Below are 20,235 nucleotides of genomic sequence, written 5' to 3'. Positions count from 1 at the left end.
AATGATCTTCAACTTAAAATTGAAGTTAAAAAAAAAGAAATTTCAAAATATTAAAAGTACTATGATGATGTCTGAAAATTAAAATAATTGCAAAAGATAAAAACAGCCATTTCTAATATGGTAATTATTGTCTGAAATGAGTGCCAATTATAGGTCAGAAGAACCTACAAAATACTGCATATGCTATTATACATTACCAATTTGGTTAAAGAGGGATGGCAGTATCTGTATGCATATTGTGCAAAGACAGCATATTACAAATATATTTCTATAGTTATATTACCTATTTTACTGCTGCATGTCTAATGAACAAGGGAATTCCACTCTTCATTATTAGCCTGCAGGACTGGCATTTGCTTTACAAGGGAATTGTCAATACAGGAAAAGGGAGATCTCAGAAGTTATCCACTCTACTAATCAGCTCATTTACGACTGGCACATGGATTAAAAAATTGCCCAGCATGGAATCAGAAGCCAGTATTACAGTGTTTTATATCTAGGCATGAGATATAAAATGGTCAATTAGCAGTGTCCTAATAAACAAATGTATTTTGAACAAGAAAGCATTTCAAAACCATTTTTGCTGTGTCCTAATGTTTCAAGCACTTTACCCAAATACTCTTACCATATAAGTACTCTCCCACTGGGATGGACTGGTCCAGGATATTTCAAAATATCATTTTAAGGAACACATTCTTGTTTTTCCCTAATCTTACAAGTTTTACTTTCAAAGACCTTTAACAACAGGTGCTAATAAGGTAGTTATCACAATTGGCTACTGTTTATATATATTTAACACTAAGTATTAGAGAATATAGTGATGATAGATAGAATATATTATCATCATTATTTATTTTCCATTATTTTCTGGAGTGTCTATTGCCTTTAGGAAATATTACTTGGCAAAAAGCACAATATTCTCTAGCACCACTTTTGCTGTGGTTTTCTAGAAATGCCAAATGCTACAAGCCTCCTGGGGATGAAGACAGTTTTGCAAACATGGATGAGTGCTTCATTTGGTGCCTTTTCACTTAACAGTCCTCAACAGAACCACTTCTGCACTGATTATTTCTGACGCCATTCTATTTTGAAATGATTTCTCTAGCAAAATTTACATTGGAAAAATCACAAACACAAGGAGAATGTTTTTTGTTCCCATAACACATTATTTAATAGCATTTTCTCCAAGGGACAGTTATTTTTCCTTCTGGAACATTCTTCTTATGAAGAACTATTTTAGATATGTAGAGATATTGTTTTACAAATAAATTATGACAGGATTTCTGTGAAGATGCTAAGTAACTTATATGAGAACCACTGTTTCAGATTTTGCAGGAATTTCAGAATCCTACTTTGAAGAGAACGTTATGGCCAGGATCACTGTAGCTAAATGGGAACTAAAGCAATTATCTCCTACAGACAGCCTTTAAAAGAAACCACCTTTACTCAATTCTCCAGATACTTATGTAAAAAATGATGTTTGGCATTTGATTCTACTAGAAAACCCTCACCTTTCCTTCGGCTACTTGGTTACGTAGACTTGACCTTAGATATCACAGAAGAAATATAGACTTCAGGTAAATGAAACCAAATTAACACATGAACATCTAGTGTTTCCAATTCTAATGATTTCTTGGGCAACTAGATTTTACTTCACTTTACTTCACTCTTGATAAGAAAAATAATCATCAGTGATATAGTAATAAAATACCTTTAAAATCATGTATCTGACAGTTTAAGGTGAAGTCTATGTGGGAGTTCAAATTTTACTGCCTTTTTAATAATTTGTAAATCATGTTGACACTTTTAAGAAAAATGTCTATATTATCTAAAAGTCCAAATTTTACTGCTTTATTATTTCTATTATGTATTTTGAAAATGGAAATCTTTTGACCTTAAATAACCAAGTAATAAAATAAAGTAGTAAAAGAAACTGAAAAGCCATGCATCTGACTCTTTATTTCAAACCATTAAAAATCAGAAAAAAATTGATGACTTAATTCATAACCAATAGAAAAATGAAAAAAATCCTTCTTTATACTGAAAGTGTATAGCTAGATCAGTATGAATAAAAAATGAGTAATTTCTGGTTGGTCAAGATAATGGGTAGTTATTATTGTACCGATATATTTAATAGCTTAACCCAGATGGCACTACCTTTCTTTGTCTGTTCTTTGTGAGAAATTACTTGGCTATTTACTACACTTATTTCCCAAAAGAGTGCTTATTATTCTGGGAACACTACTTTACAAACACTCTATCATAAAGAAAAATAGGAAAAGATAATGTCCTCCACCTTTGAAATCTCAATAACATTTTAATGTTAAAAATGATTTGCTTTTTCCTATATCAGTGGTAACACAAATACAGGCATATTTCAGAGATATTGTGGATTTGGATCCAGACCACTGCAATAAAGTGAATATTACAATAATGTGAGTCACACAAATTTTGTGGTTTCCTGGTACATATAAAAGTCATGTTTACACTATACTATAGTATATTAAGTGTGCAATAGCATTATGTATAAAAATGTGCATTCCTTAATTAAAAACACTTTATTAATAAAAAATGCTAACCATCATCTGAGCCTTCGTAGAGTCTTAATCTTTTTGTTAGTGGAGGGTCTTGGCTTGATGTTGATGCTGCCAACTGATCAGGGTGATGGTTGTTGAAGGCTGGGATGGCTGTGACAATTTCTTAAAATAACACAACAGTGAAGTTTGCTGCATCGATTGACTCTTCCTTTCACGAATGATTTCTCTGTAGCATGCAATGCTGTTTGATAGCATTTTACCCACAGTAGAACTTCTTTCAAAATTGGAGTCAACCCTCTTATGCCCTGCAGCTTTATCAACTAAGTTTACGTAATATTCTAAATCCTTTGTTGTCATTTCAACTATCTTCACAGCATCTTCACCAGCAGTAGATTCCATCTCAAGAAACCACTTTTTTTTTTTTTGCTCATGCATAAGAAGCAGCTCCTCATCCACTAAAGTTTAATCATGAGATTGTAGCAATTCAGTCACATCTTCAGACTCCACTTCTCATTCTAGTTCTCTTGCTATTCCTACCACATCTGCAGTTACTTTCTCCACTGAAGTCTTTAACCCCTCAAAGTCATCTATGAGAGTTGGAATTAACTTCTTCCAAATTCCTGTTTATGTTGATATTTGACCTCTTCCAATGAATCACAAATGTACTTAATGGCATGTAGAATGGTGAATCCTTTCCAAAAGGTTTTTCAATTTACTTCACTCAGATTCATCAGAAGAATCACTACCTATGGCAGCTATAGCCTTACAAAGTGTATTTCTTAAATAATAAGACCTGAAAGTCAAAATCACTTCTTGGTGCATGGCTGCAGAATGGATGTTGTTTTAGCAGGTATGAAAACATTAATCTCATTGTACATGTCCATGAGAACACTTGATGATCAGGTGCATTGTCAATGAGCAGCTATGTTTTGAAAGGAATCTTTTTATTATGAGCAGTAGGTTTCAACAGTGGGCTTAAAATACTTAGCAAACCATGTTGTAAACAAGTGTGCTGCCATCCACACCTTGTTATCTCATTAATAGAGGACAAGCAGAATGGATTTAGCATAATTCTTAAAGGCTTTAAGAGTTTCAGAATGGTAAATGAGCACCAGCTTCAACTCAAAGTCTCAAGCTCCATTAGCCCCTAACAAGAGAGTCAGCCTGTCCTTTGAAGCATTGAAGTCAGGCATTGACTTCTCTCTAGCTAGGAAAGTCCTAGATGTGGCATCTTCTTCCAATAGAAGCCTGTTTCATCTACACTGACAATCTGTTGTTTAGTGTAGCCAGATATTCTGGAACACCTGATGCAGTTTCTCCATCAGCACTTGCTGTTTCACCTTGCACTTTTATGTTATAGAGGCAAATTCTTTCCTTAAACCTCATGCACCAACCTCTGCTAGCTTCAAACTTTTCTTCTGCAGCTTCCTCTCCTCTCTCAGCCTTCACAAAGTTAAAAAGAGTTAGGGCCTTGCTCTTGATTAGGCTTTGGCTTAAGGGAATGTTATGGCTGGTTTGGTCTTCTATCCAGACCACTAAAACTTTCTCTTTATCAGCAATAAGGCTGCTTCGCTTTCTTACCATTTGCGTATTCACTAGAGTAGCACTTTTAGTTTCCTTCAAGGACTTTTCCTTTGCATTCACAAAGGAAAAATTCACTGTTTCCTTTGCATTCACAAAGGAAAAATTCACTGTTTGGCACAAGAGGCCAAGCTTGCAGCATAACTCAGCTTTCGACATGCCCTCCTCACTAAGCTTAATCATCTCTAGCTTTGGATTTAAAAGTGAGAGACAGCAGCACTTCCTTGCACTTGAACACTTAGAAGCCATTGTAGGGTTATTCATTGGCCTAATTTCAATATTGTTGTGTCTCAGGGAATAGGGAGGCCTGAGGAAAAGGAGGAAGACAGGGAACAGCCAGCTGGTGAAGCAGTCAGAACACGCACAACTCTTATCAATTAAGTTCATCTTAAATAGGAGTGGCTGGCGATGCCCCTAAATAATTACAATAATAACATCAAGGATCACTGAAAACAGATCACGATACACACATAATAATGATGAAAAAGTTTGCAGTATTGTGAGAATAACCAAAATGTGACACAGAGACATGAAGTGAGCAAAGGCTGTTGGAAAAATGGTGCCAATAGACTTGCTCAACACAGGGTTGCCACAAACCTTCAGTTTGTATAAGAAAACACGATTATTTGTGGTGTGTAATAAAGTGCAATAAAGTGAAGTAGGTCTGTACTAAAAAATCCTGTTTGACAGAAATCCAACAAGAAGCTGAAGTAACATGCCGGGCATGTGGGAAAAACACTGTGGGAAAAAAAAAAAAATGCAGTAACCCTTTACCCAATAAATTCCTAGCATTTTAACAGACGGCTTTGTTATTGGCACTCACACATTATTTCAGCAATTACCATGCTGTCTGCCAATCATTGCTTACTAAAATTTGTAAGGACAAAAATGATGCCCCATCCTGTGAAAATACAGTTGACCCTTGAACAACACAGGTTTGAACTGCATGAGTCCACTTATACATGGGTTTTTTTCAACAAATACATACTGCAGTACTACACAACCTAAGGTTGGTTGAATCGATGGATGTAAAACCACAGATATGGAGGTTAGTGCCCTTAACCCCCATGTTGCTCAAGAGTCACGTGTATTGAGTTAAGAAGTTCAAAAGTATGATACCCTTATTAATATTACTTATTGCATATTAAATCAAATGAAATATAATACTAATCCTGAGAAGTAGCCTCTTAAAATATAAAAATACCTCGTCCGAATCTGTTTCTGCTCTGTACTCTTATTCCACCAACTCGACTCCCTGTACAAGTCTAATCTATGTTCAAGCTTATTTAAACATATGAAACACTTCAGAGTTTAAATATGAAATTTATCCCATTACTCAAGCTTTCCCTACTAGCAAACTTGGCTTCAAGCAGACCCCAGAGGCAAACCCTGTCAGAGAAAGATTCTCTAGGCCTACCTACCCTCTTCCAAATCCATCTCACTAGAGTAAACAAGCCACCAAAGAAAATCCCCATCCCTAAAATATTGCTTAGCTTTTGTGTTGGACTAGAGGGTATTATCGACATTCATTCAGAGTTGCACTCCAGATTTCCCCTGTATTGTTTTCCACTATTATATCTATTATATGATATTCTTTCCAAGCTTATGTTTATAGGAGAAAATCTGAAATACTCAGCCATTGAGCAGACCAAACTCCTAAGCTCAATATACTTTTATCTTCTATGTATTTATGGTCCAAGACTGGCCTTCAGTTTAAAAGTAAAAGAATCAAATGAGACAAAGCATCAAAAAATATATTGCAACTCAGTTTAGGGTTTAGTCTAGAAGGCCAAGGAGACTGTCACTTAAGAGAGAACTTCAGCCTCTCAACAAATCAAAGTTTATTTTCTTTGACTAGTTCCTTAACTGAAATGAAAAGGTAATTTGGGTCATTTCTTGACATGCCCAAGCAACTAGTAAATTGAGTCAATCAGCCGTAAGAGGTACAATAAGCATTAATGTAATTGATATTAATCATGTCCACTGCAATTATGTAAATATAGCTTGGAATGCCGTGTGTCAATTTAGTATGCTACTGGTGCTTTTAGAGAACCTATGAATTTCTAAACTCAAAGGCACTAAGAATGCTTGAAAAGCATTGATATTGCCATGAGCTATGTTCCAGCTGACTTAGGTATTAAAAATCATCTTGACTTAAGATGGTTACATCCCAATAAACCCATGGTTAAGTTGAAAATATCCTAAGTCGAAAATGCATTTAATATACATAACCTACCAAATAACACTGCTTAGCTTAACCACCTTACATGTGCTCAAGACACTTTTATTAGCCTACAGTTGGGCAAAATCACCTAACACAGAGGCTATTTTATAATAAAGTGTTGAATATCTCCTGGAACTTACTGAATACTGTATTGAAAGTTAAATAAAGAATGATCATATGGGCACAGAATGGCTGTAAGTGTATTGATTGTTTACCTTTGTGATCGTGTGGCTGACCGGGAGCTGCAGGTCATCACCTCTGCCCAGCATCATGAGAGAGTATCATATTGTATATCATTAGCCGGGGAAAAGACCAAAATTCAAACTTCGAAGTACAGTTTCTACTGAACGCGTTATCATTTTCACATCATTGTAAAGTCAGAAAATCGTCAGCTGAACCATCACAGGCTGGGAACCATCTGGATAGGCTAAAAGCTACTCTTGCCACATCTCACGAATAAAGCTGTGAGTGATTCCATCCTAGCCCTCTGGTGAAGCACAATTAGATGAACTAGATGAATTTTTATGCCTTGTATTTTACATTAACAGCCAATGAATTGAGGTTCTTCATTTGCACATGGGGGCATGAGAGGAAAGGAAGCACTGAATTGTCCTTCAGAATGTGTGGCCCTGAAATCTATTTTTGTAGGTGAGCCCTTTGAGATGCCTTCTGAATAAGGGCTCAAATTATTAAAACAAAATGCCATCGTCTATGGCAAAGAAAGAGTTTGACTACATGAATGAGACAAAACAGAAACCCCTGGGAGTTAAAGGAATGCTTTAAAACTAGGATAAGACAATTGTGTTTCTGTCACATATTACAAAAATATAACTTCAGGAACATCCATCTCTGTTTCTGCTTTTGCAATTTTGAGTTTTAGTCAAAAACTCTCAGCCATATCTTTCTCTCTTCCTATTGCGGAGATATAGCTCATGTGATGTCACAAGATGAAGGCTGTTAAGGCAGCTGCTCAACATAAAATGTCTCTAAAAAGCAATAGCTTCAGCTGTATCAAATCTTCCCTGTGGAGCCATATTCAGACACATGAGCCAAACTCATATCATGTGTCTTCTTCCTCTCATACAAATGAAAAGCAAAACACTGGTGGGGAAAAGACAGTAATATCAACATTAGGCCTGTCAACTTAATTATTTCAGCGCACAAGTTATTGAGTTTTATGTAATGGATTCACCCCAAATTATGTGCTCCTATAAAACAATCATCTTTGATAACAGATATTGTTATTTAACTTATGGTTTATTTTCCATTTAGAATCTCCTGGTATTTAATGTCACATGTTTTAGGCAATAGATGGACTCCTCTATATAAATACAAAGCATCAAAAATTTAACCTGCTTGCTCTTCTAATCAGAGGCAGCTCTACTGTGAAGTGATCTAGGTAGCCACCAAGGACTTCATAGAAGAAGTTTCAAGTAATACAGTCAATTTTACTCTTACCTTACAGAATTAAGAATAAAATTCAGTTTTCACAACATCTGATAAAACATGTATTTTGTTTCTTCTATTAGAATTTTAAATAACAAGATAAACAAGTGTATCACACACACAGGCAAGAGTATTATGAAGCCACAATATGGCTTTGGTTGGGTGTCTCACTAATTCTAGGCCCACCTTTATTTCAAATGGATAATATTTGAGAAAAATGATTAGCCTCAACCCAAATACCTAATATATCCAGCCACATTCACCAGAGCTATGCATTTCAGTGCAGAATTTTGTCATTTTATTTCACTCACAAAATTCTTTATGACTGAATCAATTCACTTATATCATATGTATAAATGATGATCAATGGCTTGGAAAAACCAAAAAGCCAAAAACACTCATATTCTTCAACCCAGTGATCCAATTCCTGAAAATTTGTCCTATGGAAATAATATAAAAAACAGCAGCAAAGTAAGCACATGCTTGGTGCACTGTTATTTTAGGGGAAAAATACTTCTACATGTTTGCTAAATTATTCTATATTCACTATATGATATATTATATAGCTATTAAAATTATTGAAAGCTGTGTATTCTTATATTTAATAAGCAAAAGACTATTTGAAGGTGCTGTTTATATTTGCTCACCTTTAGTGCTACCTGGCGTTCTCCCTCATCTTTCTTGTGAACTGCTCGCACTCTGGTCACCAATAATTTCCTAATGGTTAAATTCTGGGCCACTATCAACCTGTTATTTTGATTGACTTCAACAAGGAGCAAAAGGAACTCAACCTTCTCTGCCATCACCTTCCATTTCTCCACTCCCTCCCTACCACATATACTTTGCTCCTTTTCCTGTATGCTCTAGTCGTAAACTTGGGGGCCTTCCTTGTCCCCTAAAATGATCTCTTAAATATCTGTTGTAATCCTGAGTTCCTCTCTATCTCCTGCACCAAGCTGCCTCGTTCAGTCCCTCATGATCTCTTCCCTAAACGACTGCAATTGCCTCCCTACTCATCTCTCTGCTCCCAGTTTCTCCCAGTCTACTTCATCCTCCACCTTCCCAATTTCTCACCATGTCACGTTCTCTTTAAAATCATTGATGCCTTCAAATTAAGCTCAAATAGCTTGTATAGCATGCAAGGACTTTCTTGCATCTCTCCTTTTCTCAATGGCCCTATTTCACATTGCTATGTGTTCCCACTTATACTGAACCACTTGCATCTCCCCTCATTTCTGCACCCATTGGAATCCCTGCCTGCAACATCTTTTCTTACCTTATTTGCCTCACTCACTCACCTGTGTCTCCTTTTACTATTCCAGAGTACTCTTCACATAACTTCTAATTTAACCGTTTACATGTGCATCTCTTCCACTATATCTTGACCTCCTCTGGTCAGGCATTGTGTCATATTCATTTTTTTATCCCCAACTATGTTATAACCTCTGGTATTTAGTAGAAGCCTAAGAAAGATTTATTGAATGAATGAATGAGTGAATGAAAGGAGTAAATAAAGGACCTACAGCTATGTAAAATATGCATACGTGTAGGCAAAGACTAGAAGTAAATGTGGGAAATAGAACAGCTAATTTCTGATAACTGAATTAAAAGTATTCCTATTTTTAGTTATTTTATGAAAATATTACAATAATAAAGATCTTTAAAATCCGTAGTAAATGCCTACTATAGAAATTTCCATTGATGAGTAAATGTTGATTAGCAATATTCTCATTGCTTATAGTACTGGTAACTTCTGTATGTACTAGTGAGATATAAGTAGAGATTTTTTGAGAAAACTTGTAGGCCAAATAGAGTTCCTGTATAAAAAATTATTGGTCCAAAGTCACAATATTCAAAGTCATTCAAGATATTAGAATCTTGGGGACTTATTTGAAATGGACAGGCAATTTCTGAAAGGTTTGCTTAAGGCTTCTGTCCTAAGTAGTAACTTTGCTAGTTCATGTATGCAGTTCTGTCCATACGCAGAATATGAAATTGCAAATGGGAATGAAATGCTCATCAATCAAACATCAAATACTAACAAAATTCCAGATACTCTTTGCATTTCCAATTATGCTAGATCACTTTACATATCCCAAGCTCCCTAGCAGATAAACAACTTCTCGTGAGAAATAATAAAATATCATGCTTTCTTAGAATATATATATATATAAAGTAGAGAAGAATAGCAAGAATATGCAATCAGAGATAATCTCTTTTTAATCAACCATGATTAGTCATGTATCTCAACTGATACTACTTTCTGTAAGAATATTCTCTGCCCTTTATCATTAGCTGAAGTTACAGTGAAAAAAAAAAAAAACCAATTTCCATGACTACTGATATATAAAATCATATAGGAGCAGGAACCTAAATATTTTAAATATGTTTTACTGCTTATTAGAAAAATCACATGATATTAATCAGTTCCCTCTCTGCTGGATGAAATTCTTCCATGGTAGCCTAAAGAGCTTAGAACTATAAAAGACTATAGAGATCATCTAGAGCTTCTAACTTTTGCACATCTTGCTACATAGAAAACGGTAATATTTAAGCCAAATACTATGGGAGGGGAGTTACTACATGGTGGACCACTACAGAGAACTGCTCTTAAATCTTAGGCATCAAAATCTCAGGAGTTTATCAGGACGTCCCTGGTGGTCCAGTGATAAAGAATCCACATTCCAATGCAGGGGACTAGGGTTCGATCCCCGGTTGGGGAACTAAGATCCCACATGCTGCGGGGCAACTAAGCCTGGGCGCCACAACTACTGAGCTCCAGCACCTCAATGAGAGAGCCCGCATGCCGCAAGCTACAGAGCCCACACGGCCTGGAGCCCGCGCGCCACAACTAGAGAGAGAAAACCGGCACGCCACAACTAGAGAGAAGCCCGCGTACCACAACAAAGAGCCTGCAAGCCTCAACAAAAGATCCCGCATGTGGGTGCCGCAACTAAGACACAAGGCAGGTAAGAAAGAAAGAAAGGACGAAAGAAAGAATCCACTGAAAAAAAATCTTAGGAGTTTATCAAAGGAGCCATACAAATCTGGTAATGTAATTTCAACTGTTATAAAGTTTTGAATGGTTGTAGGAATACAAAACAAAACAATGATGCTCAAATTTTAAAGAAATTCTACCCAAGAAATTATATTAAATTAATTTATTAATATATAATTAATAAATTATATAAAATTAATAATAATTAAAATTATATAAAATTAATAAAATTTTAATTAATAAAATTAATATATATTGATAATTTTATATAATAAAATTAATAAATTAATTCCAGTCCCATAGCATTTTAAATATCACATTTCATTTCAAACTTTAAGGATCTAAGCAGGCTGCAGTCTTGGTCTAGCCCATGGTCACTGGGATTGGAGAATATGTGTGGCTGTGCCTTCATATCAGCTAAAATCTATCTGAGCTTCACCTCTGTCCCAATCCCTGCTCATCTTCTCTTTCCTCCTCTGGTCTCTGATCAAGGGCAGGTGGACTCAGAGCCTGGATTCTCCTGCCTCAGCCCCCTCTCCGGATCCCTCCGTACCCTGCAGGAAGCTGTCCCCTGCAGCAGCCATCCCGGCCTCGGGATAGCTGGGTGTTAGGGCTTCGTGCCCTCTGTAGACTCTAACTTAACCTTGGTATGTTTATGGGAGCCTAGAGCATCCTCCTTTTTTTAAATCTGGCCTCTGGCTGGCAAGGACGATGGCTTATTTGTCCCTCTTCATCTTTAACTTGTATATCAGTATTCACTTTGATCTTCTTTCTTCTCTGTTTTTCCCGTTTGTGCCATTCTGAGAGTGCCTCATCATCCAAGCTATCAGATGAACTAGACAAGGGGATCTGAGGCCCATAGCCCTTCTCCCAGAGCTTTCTGATGGCATCATCCACATCCTCTGAGGCCTGAGGGGGACGGCACGGTAGCTGGATACATGGTTGACTCGGATAGTTCTTCCCTTGATCTTGATTCCATTAAAATTGTCAACGGTCAAACTTGTACTCCTCTGGTCCTCATAGCGGATAAGGCAGAATCCTTTACACTTCCCTGTCTTCCTGTCCCGCACGAGACTAATGCTAACAATCTCCCAGTACTGGGAGAATACACAGAGGCTATCATCTCCCTCAGTCAGTTCATAAGGAAGGCCTCCCAGGAAGATCCAGGCACTGTCCTTGTACTCGGAGTGCCATGATGCCTCAGCTATCACCATAGAACCAGCCTCCCATTCATTCAGCTTGTTAACCAGCTGCACCTTGGTTAATGGGTTCATCTCCCTGGCCTGGGGCACCACACAAGAGCACCTCAGTGCCTGGGCAAAGCCCACGTCTGGTGGGCGCAGGAGAGCGCTGCTTCTGGTGAAGACCTTCAGGGCAGGTGACCCATCCGTGCCCTGCTCTCCCCACATGCCCTCAGCTGCCATTCAAGTTTCAACTTTTCATGGTACCTCATTCACCATGAAGAAGCCTGCTACTGCTCACTAGTTTGAAAGCCCTAATCTAGTCCATTGTAAAAATAGATGATTAGGTTGAAACAAAGCCTTCCGTTCTGAAAAGATGTCTGATCATAGAAGTTGTAACTTCTGTTTCATTTTTTTTCCTTATAATAAATCCATTTGAGAGTCTACAATGTGCTAGTTTCACTTTGGCTAAATTATTAAAAGTAAATTTTAAAAGTAAATATGTTACAAGGAAGAAACTTAGACTGAGCTTTACTTAATATGACTCATTGTATCAGAGTTCTCCAGAGAAATAGAACCAATAGGATGTAGGTAGGTAGGTAGATAGACAGACATATATCTATGTATAAAGAGATTTATTATAAGGAATTGGCTCATGTGGTTACAGAAGCTGAGAAGTCCCAAGATCTGCAGCTGGCAAACTGGAGACCCAGAAGAACTGATGGTGTAGTTCGTGTAGTTCCATTCTGAAAGCTGAAAGGCTCAAGACCCAAGAAAAGATGACATTGTAGTTCAGGTGGAAGGCCAGAAAAGACCGATGTCCTAGCTCAAAGCAGTCAGGCAGAAGGAACTCCCTCTTACTAAGGGAGGGTTAGCCTTTTTATTCTATTCAGGCCTTCAGCTGGTTGGATGAAGGCCACCCACATTAGGGTGGGCAATCTGCTTTACTCATTCTACAAATTCAAATCTTATTCTCATCCAGAAACACCCTCACAGACACATCCAAAATAACATTTGACCAAATATCTGGGCACCACGTAGTCTAGTCAAGTTGACACATGAAATTAACGATCATACCCATCAGATTTCCAGATTAAGTCCCAAAGCCACTATAGTTCTGCTTCACTTTTTCATACTTATTTTATTGATGTAGAGAGTGATCCTTTGCTCTCAAAGATGGCAGTTCCCAGGGTGAATGCAACACACATTTGTGTGTACAGCCTAAAATGGCAATGAATAACCAATACCTACTAACATAAGCAATGACTCCACTGAGTGACTCGTGGCATTTTGCAGAGTCTTAGTTTGATTTGATTCTCAAAATCAGCCACCCAAATTTCTGTGAAACTATTGCTACTTCTGTAACCCACAAGTCTATAAGAACTGACTTTTTTTTCCCCAAAGTTGTGCTTCACTGGGTATGTCAGTCATTTGCTAGTAGTCCCACTTGAAAGCTTCGTGAAATAGTCACTTAGGTGCAACGCTCATACTCAATCTCGTCATATGTCCAACCTGTTAAATTTGAAACCCAGAAGATAATTGCACACTTGTCACCCTGCTTTCGTTACTTCATTTCTATCACTATTGCTAGCACAGATAAAAGCACTCAAAATTGGCATCTAATAGAGAAGTTGAGTAAGTATTAGAAACCCCTTTATACCTCTAGCACAGAAAACACACCTCTACAGTTGTACAACTTGACCCATAATTAAATGTCATCTAAGAGGCAAGATATATGTATTTCTAGTGAATAAGTGGACTTCTTGATTTATTTTACTTATGAAAGATGGACTAATGACATATGCTTCAGTGAGATGTTATCACGGATTTAGCTGATAAAATATAACCCTGTGTATTAGAGAAGGGATTTGAAAACACTTACTCAGCTCTGTCCAGGAGCTTAAATAATTTACCCCAAGTCTTTTCTATCACAAGCATCCAGGTTATTCTACACCCTTGAGACCATATGGGAATCAGGAGGTGGAAGTCAACCACTGTCAGTTATAAATCTGAAAGGCATTAGATGGAGGAACACACGAGGAAAAATATCCTCTCCAGCATGGATATTACTTGTATCATCATTAACAACAACACAAGTTACAAGTGTCTTATTGGAAAAATGATGAGAACAGACTTTGAAAAGCCTAGCTAAATAGGAATGTATAGCTATACATACATACTCCTTCTTTGTCTAAAAAGTCCACTTTACTAAAAAAAAGCTATATGAGGCACAGCAGGCCTGGTACCTAGGACCAGAATACTTTTTGAGGCCCGTGAAAACATCTTAATTCTTTAAAATCAGGAGAAAAATTAATTTCATGTCAAAGAAAATGTTTTAATGTATAATTATATCTTTAAATCAATGTAATCATAGAACATAATTTTTAATAATTGTGTTTAAGGATGATGGGGCCCATGAAGACAAAAGTGCTTAAAGCCCATAACAGTCGCAATGTGGTCCTGCTCCCCAAAGCTACGTTTACCCTACGTAGCCCTGCCTCCCTGGCCGTAGCTGATTGAAACAGGGATAGATGCCTGACCTACATCAGGTCTATCAGATTCTGTCTCCTATGGGTTTGGAATTGAGATTTAAACTTAGTATTAATAAGTATTTGTTAGTTTATGGGACCTGCACCTTTTGTAGCCTTTGGTACAGTCATGTGTGTGATACAGTGATCTGTCTGCAAGAAAGAGAAAGGAAGAAGAGATGATGTGGCCTGTGGGACAGAGAGAATGAGATGGGGAGATGCTGCCTGAGTTCCTGGCTCTCCCTAGTCTCTGCAGGCTGGGGCTTGGTTGTCCAGACTTTCCTGGAATCTATGAGGTGTCCCAGTCTCCTTCCTTAAATTCTATTTTTTTGGCTAAGCTGTTTGAAATTTTTTTTTGCTAATTTTAATCTAAGAGTACTGTATTAGTTTGCTAGGGCTGCTATAACAACGTACCACAAACTGGGTGGCTTAAACAACAGAAATTTATTATCTCACAGTTCTGGGTACTACAAGTCTGAGATAATATTATCAGCAAGGTTGGTTTCTTCTGAGGGCTTTGAGGGAAAGCTATGTTCCACAATCTCTCTTTGGCTTGGAAATGTCTGTCTTCTCTCTGTATCTCTTCATATTGTCTTCCCTCAGTGTGTGCCTGTGTCCAAATTTCCTCTCCTTATAACAGTCATACTGGATTAGGGCCCACCCTAATCAGCTCATTTTAATTTGATTATCTCTGTTAAGACCCTATCTCCAAATAGGTCACATTCTGAGGTATTCAGGGTTAGGACTTCAACATATGAATTGGTGGGGGACACAGTTTAACCTATAACAAGTATTAAAACAAGAGGGTAAATGTAGATTAAATTGTAGAGTGCCAATGTATTATTGTCATTGATATTTTTGATATATTTCTTCCATTTTATGGAATTTGAATTTTTAAAAGGCACTTTAACACATAGAGGAAATATCTCTGTAGAAGCAGTCTAGGGGAAAGGATAATTGCACAGGGCGGAGGTGATGGCTAGAAGACATGAAAGTGGAGACAGCATCCAAAATGGTGTGGAATGGTTTTTAGGGAATGAATCTCATTTTCATGTTAAGAGCTGCCTGTGCAAAGCCTTCATTCTAGTAACTTGAACATTATAAACCATGTTTTGTTAAATAATCCTCATATATAGACAGAGCCTTCAGAGAATGTAACATAAGTTCCTGAGTACATGTGTTAGCATTCCTGCAATTTCTGGACTATGGTATATAGCACAGTATATCCTGTAATGTATAGCAAGAAGCTGGGAATCTAAAGATAGCATTAAATTAATGAAGTGTTGTACAGACAAGGGACATTCTCATTATGTTTCATTATTTTTTTTTTAATTTTATTTATTTATTTTTGGCTGTTTTGGGTCTTCGTTGCTGCGCATGGACTTTTTCCAGTTGCGGCAAGCGGGGGCTGCTCTTCATTTGCGGTGCGCGGGCTTCTCATTGTGGTGGCTTCTCTTGTTGCAGAGCACGGGCTCTAGGTGTGCGGGCTTCAGTAGTTGTGGCTCGCGGGCTCTAGAGCGCAGGCTCAGTAGTTGTGGCGCACGGGCCCAGTTGCTCCGCGGCACGTGGTATCTTCCCGGACCAGGGCTCGAACCCGCGTCCCCTTCATTGGCAGGTGGATTCTTAACCACTGCGCCACCAGGGAAGCCCTCATTATTTTTTGAAATAAGTTTTTGGGTCTTAATTTTTTCTCACATTCTTTTTAAGGAAGATTGACTGTAAAAATAATTGTAATTGTATCAGTTGCTTCAAAACTGTTTAATACATTAGATGGAAGGGAAATAAATAAATAAATAAATAAATGGCACTTTATATGTTTCCTCCTCCTTCTCCTAAACTTGACTACCATAAACTTAATTTTGCCCATAATTTTCTTAGGTTTTAAATTTCCCAAACATGATACAGTATCCCATAATAGCAAAGAAAATGGACTCTAGAATCAGACCACCTGAGTTCAAAGCCTTCCTCTGCCTCTATAATGCAGTTGTAGGCAACCTATTTAATCTCTTTGTGTCTCAGTTTCCACCACTATAAAGTAAAAATAAAAAGAGAACCTTATTCTTAGGGGTGTTAGGAAGATTAAATTAATTGATATAGATAAAGTAATCGGCGTAGAGAGAGTGCCATTGAAGGCTTTGCTATTATTATTGCAGAGAATGAGTCCTGGCCTTCTTTTATGAAGTTTGCCTTTTATGACAGTCCTAAGGCAAATCTCAGCTGCTGACTGCCTTTCTTAGGTAGGTTAAAAGCACAGACTTACCTTGAGGTGAGGTTGTCTGGGTTCAGATCCACCACTTACTTCCCTAGCATCACAGAGTATGTAACTTCACTTTCCCCATCTGTGAAATGGAGATAATGGTACCTACTGTACAACATTTGTTGTTATAATTGAATGAGTTAATTTATGTAATGCACTCAGTACATACCAAGTGTACACCTACCTTAGTTATCATCGCCACTACTGGCTGAATTAACCAGGTGGCAATCCCTGACACCGAGCAGAGCCACCAATGACATAGCACTGACCCTGGTGAAGCTCATGGCCAGACCACTGCTAGACTCTACAGAGTTTTGTGAATTTTTGAATACTCTTTACTCTCTTGGAATTTATAGTCAGAGTAAACGTCCTAATTTGAATAGCTTTGGCCTATGTATAAACACAATTTAGTTTTCTTTTTTGGTTTGTTTCAAACAATTTTTTAAAATATTATAAGAGCAGTGCTTGAGAAATATAAATCTTAAATTTGTCACTTTAATTGTAAGTTAAGGACAGACATAACCTCAATGTAAAATACCTATAACCCCATGCCATGCAATTAAATATTTCTGGACCACTGCTCCCAAAGAATGGGGTGGGGGGGGGGAATTATGTATGAAACATGTATTGATATTTATACAGTATTTATAAGTACTTAAAATTTTTTGGCCTCCCTTTGGGGAAGGGAATCTAATTTTCTGATTAATTAGTATAAGACAATTCATTTCCCTAAGGTATAGAAATCAATAGAATTTACAGATATTTGATAACAATTTGATGATCACTCTCTTCAAAATGTCTGTATATGTGACACAGAGAAAACAACAATTAGATGTAAAATATGTAAAACAAAGCTCTTATTTTATTTGCATTTCAGAGCAAGAACATTGACAATGCAGTATTACTTTGCTGATATTATAGCACAAGAAAGAAATTTAGTCACACCTCTGATAAAAGAGATCATCTTGGAATTCTATACTTGTATAATTGGGGAAGTCTAATACATAGAAGTAAAAACATTTCCCACAGTGGTGCTAATTACTGTACAGTATCCATAACCTTTAGAGCACTGAGCTTAATTCAAACAGAAATAGCAGATGGTGTTTCAGGAAAACAAGCATTTATATATATTTTTTCCCTTTTCATATACAGCTATTAGAGAAAGGCATGTTGGAAGTTTATTGAGATCCAATTCTATTTTGTTTTCTATTCTGCATTCTATATATTTTATTCTAATAACAGTGAAATTAAATTAATTTTAACTTAAGAAAGAATATTATACTCATCAAATATCATGTAGAAAACATATTTTATTTATCTTGGCAAAAGTTCCACTCATTTGATAAGATAAAAGAATAAGCTTTTCAAATGTATACTGTATTTCAGATCATGATTTATTATTTTGTGCTCTATATTTGCTTTTGGAAGTGGACCACTTTGGGAGAATTCAGATTAGAGCAAATGGAAATACTGGCTAGAACTTGAAACAAGTGACATCTTCTGGCATCAATTTGTACCATTTTCTATAAACAAACAAAGCCTGGATAAATCTACAACAATAACTGAAAGACTTGCAGGCAGAAATGCCCAGAGAGGCTCTCTCAAGGGGATGACATCATGATTTATAACAATCTTGTTAAACTTCAAATATATTCCTCCTGAGTGTAGTTTTGCACATCTGTCTTTACATCTACTCTTTGGTTTCCATTTTTATTTCTCTATTTCTATGAATATTCACTTATTCCAACCAAAACAACTGGAAATCAATTTATTAGCGACTGAATTAAACAGCCCAACCCCTAAAGTTTTCGAAAAAGACTGAAGTCAAATTTTATTGTGTAATATATGGAACCCAATATATAGCAGACCAAGGTAGGATGACCTACACTATGTGAGCATTATCTGTATTAGCTGCTACTGCTATGCTTACCATCCAGAGAGATTCCCCATCCTCCCAATAAAACAGCTGAATTCATTTGAATCATCAGTACCCTCAGGTATAAACTGTGTCAACTATTTGTCCTAATTTTGCTAGTATATAGCCAGTATTAGAAGAGATGTTCTAATTTGATTTACTTTAACATGGTCAATTTCAAAAAAAAAAAAAAAAAAACAAAAAAACAAAAACAAAAAACAATCGATCAGTGATAGTTGTTCTTTACAGCCCAAACCCCAAAACTGATGATACCTCTCTGAATTGATTTAGATTTGGTCCTGCTTGAAAATGACCTGTCTAGATTCCCCCCTGCCTTGTTTATTCTAAGTCTCTGCTAAAACCAACACATACGCTATGGTCTGACCATCAGGACTGCATTATAAGTGAGTTGATATCTTTCATGGTCATTTGGACAGATTCTAAAGCAGTCTTGAATTAAATAGTCTTCATTCTGTTAATGTCATGTTACACAGAAGTTCCAGTCTGTAACATAAGACCTAATGCAAATATACCAAGATCTCACTTTAGCTGGGACCACCCTCCTTGATATTATTCTTAGAATCTCACAAATAACCTCAGGAATTGGTTCATTCCTCATATCAGAATATATGAGGCCAGAATTTGGCTCATGTGATTAGACTGAAGGCAAAATTTTCACTAAACCATGAACTCTATTTGGCAGTGGAAATGACATTCTTTTCAAAATGAGTCCCATCATGAAAGCCCTTGGTCCACTCACTCCACGTCAGTATAAATCCTTGCTGAGTCTAGAGATTTATGTTTTCAGTTTGGCCTTCCTTTTCATTACTGGAGAGCTTTAATTTCTTTTCATTACTTAGGGTTCTCTCATTTTCTTTCCTCACTTTCAATGCTCTGCATATATTACACACCTGTATTTGTCTTTGATAATGGAAAAAAAAACTCATCACTTTCAATGCTCACTCGACATATCTTCATTATCTTGGGACTATCTTCACCAAAATATATTAAAATGTCACTAGAGAAAAATGAATGCATATAGAATATATGAATATTGCTGGGCTAGATCTGTATCTCTATCTCATTAGTCAGCATGCAGCCTCTTGGGTGAATGCCTACATTTCAAGCCCAGCAAAAAACAAACAACAAATAGATTTGAGAACATCAGGCACAAATAGAAAGAGTCCCTTTTCTGTGTTATTGTTCTACCAGTTATTTATCAATTTACGTCTTTTCCTTAGTCTTTTTTTTTTTGCTTCAGAGTCAGGCAAATTCCATTTGTTCCTTTTTTCTACAAATATTTATTGCGTACCTTCTATGTGCCAGGAGCTGCTATAGACACTGGGAACAAAGAATGAATAAAACTAGTAAAGTCCCTGGTCTCATAAAGATTTCATTTTAGTGGAAGATGAGAGTCAGTAAACAAATAAATACACAGATAAATAAAACAAATAAATACATGTGCTCTGGGGACAGAGGGGATGCTATTTTATCTAGGGATACTTGAGTAGAGACTTAAAGGAAAATAAAGAAGCAGGTCACATGAGTATCTGAGAAAAGAGTGTCCC

The 20,235-nt window shown here is 36.8% G+C and overlaps 1 protein-coding gene across 1 annotated transcript; it reads right to left on the bottom strand.

Annotated features, from left to right (window-relative positions):
- Window positions 1-11,449: 11,449 nt before the first annotated feature.
- LOC133092941 (RNA-binding motif protein, X-linked 2-like) lies at window positions 11,450-12,060 on the bottom strand. Its single transcript, XM_061192707.1, is given in 2 exon segments — window positions 11,450-11,710; window positions 11,713-12,060. Coding segments are annotated over 2 exon segments (609 nt in total).
- Window positions 12,061-20,235: the final 8,175 nt, after the last annotated feature.

This window comes from Eubalaena glacialis, chromosome 6, assembly GCF_028564815.1.
Source record: "Eubalaena glacialis isolate mEubGla1 chromosome 6, mEubGla1.1.hap2.+ XY, whole genome shotgun sequence".
Lineage (NCBI taxonomy): Eukaryota > Metazoa > Chordata > Mammalia > Artiodactyla > Balaenidae > Eubalaena > Eubalaena glacialis.
The sequence above is the reverse complement of the archived record's forward strand: the minus strand, read 5'-3'. Positions and strand labels throughout refer to the sequence as shown.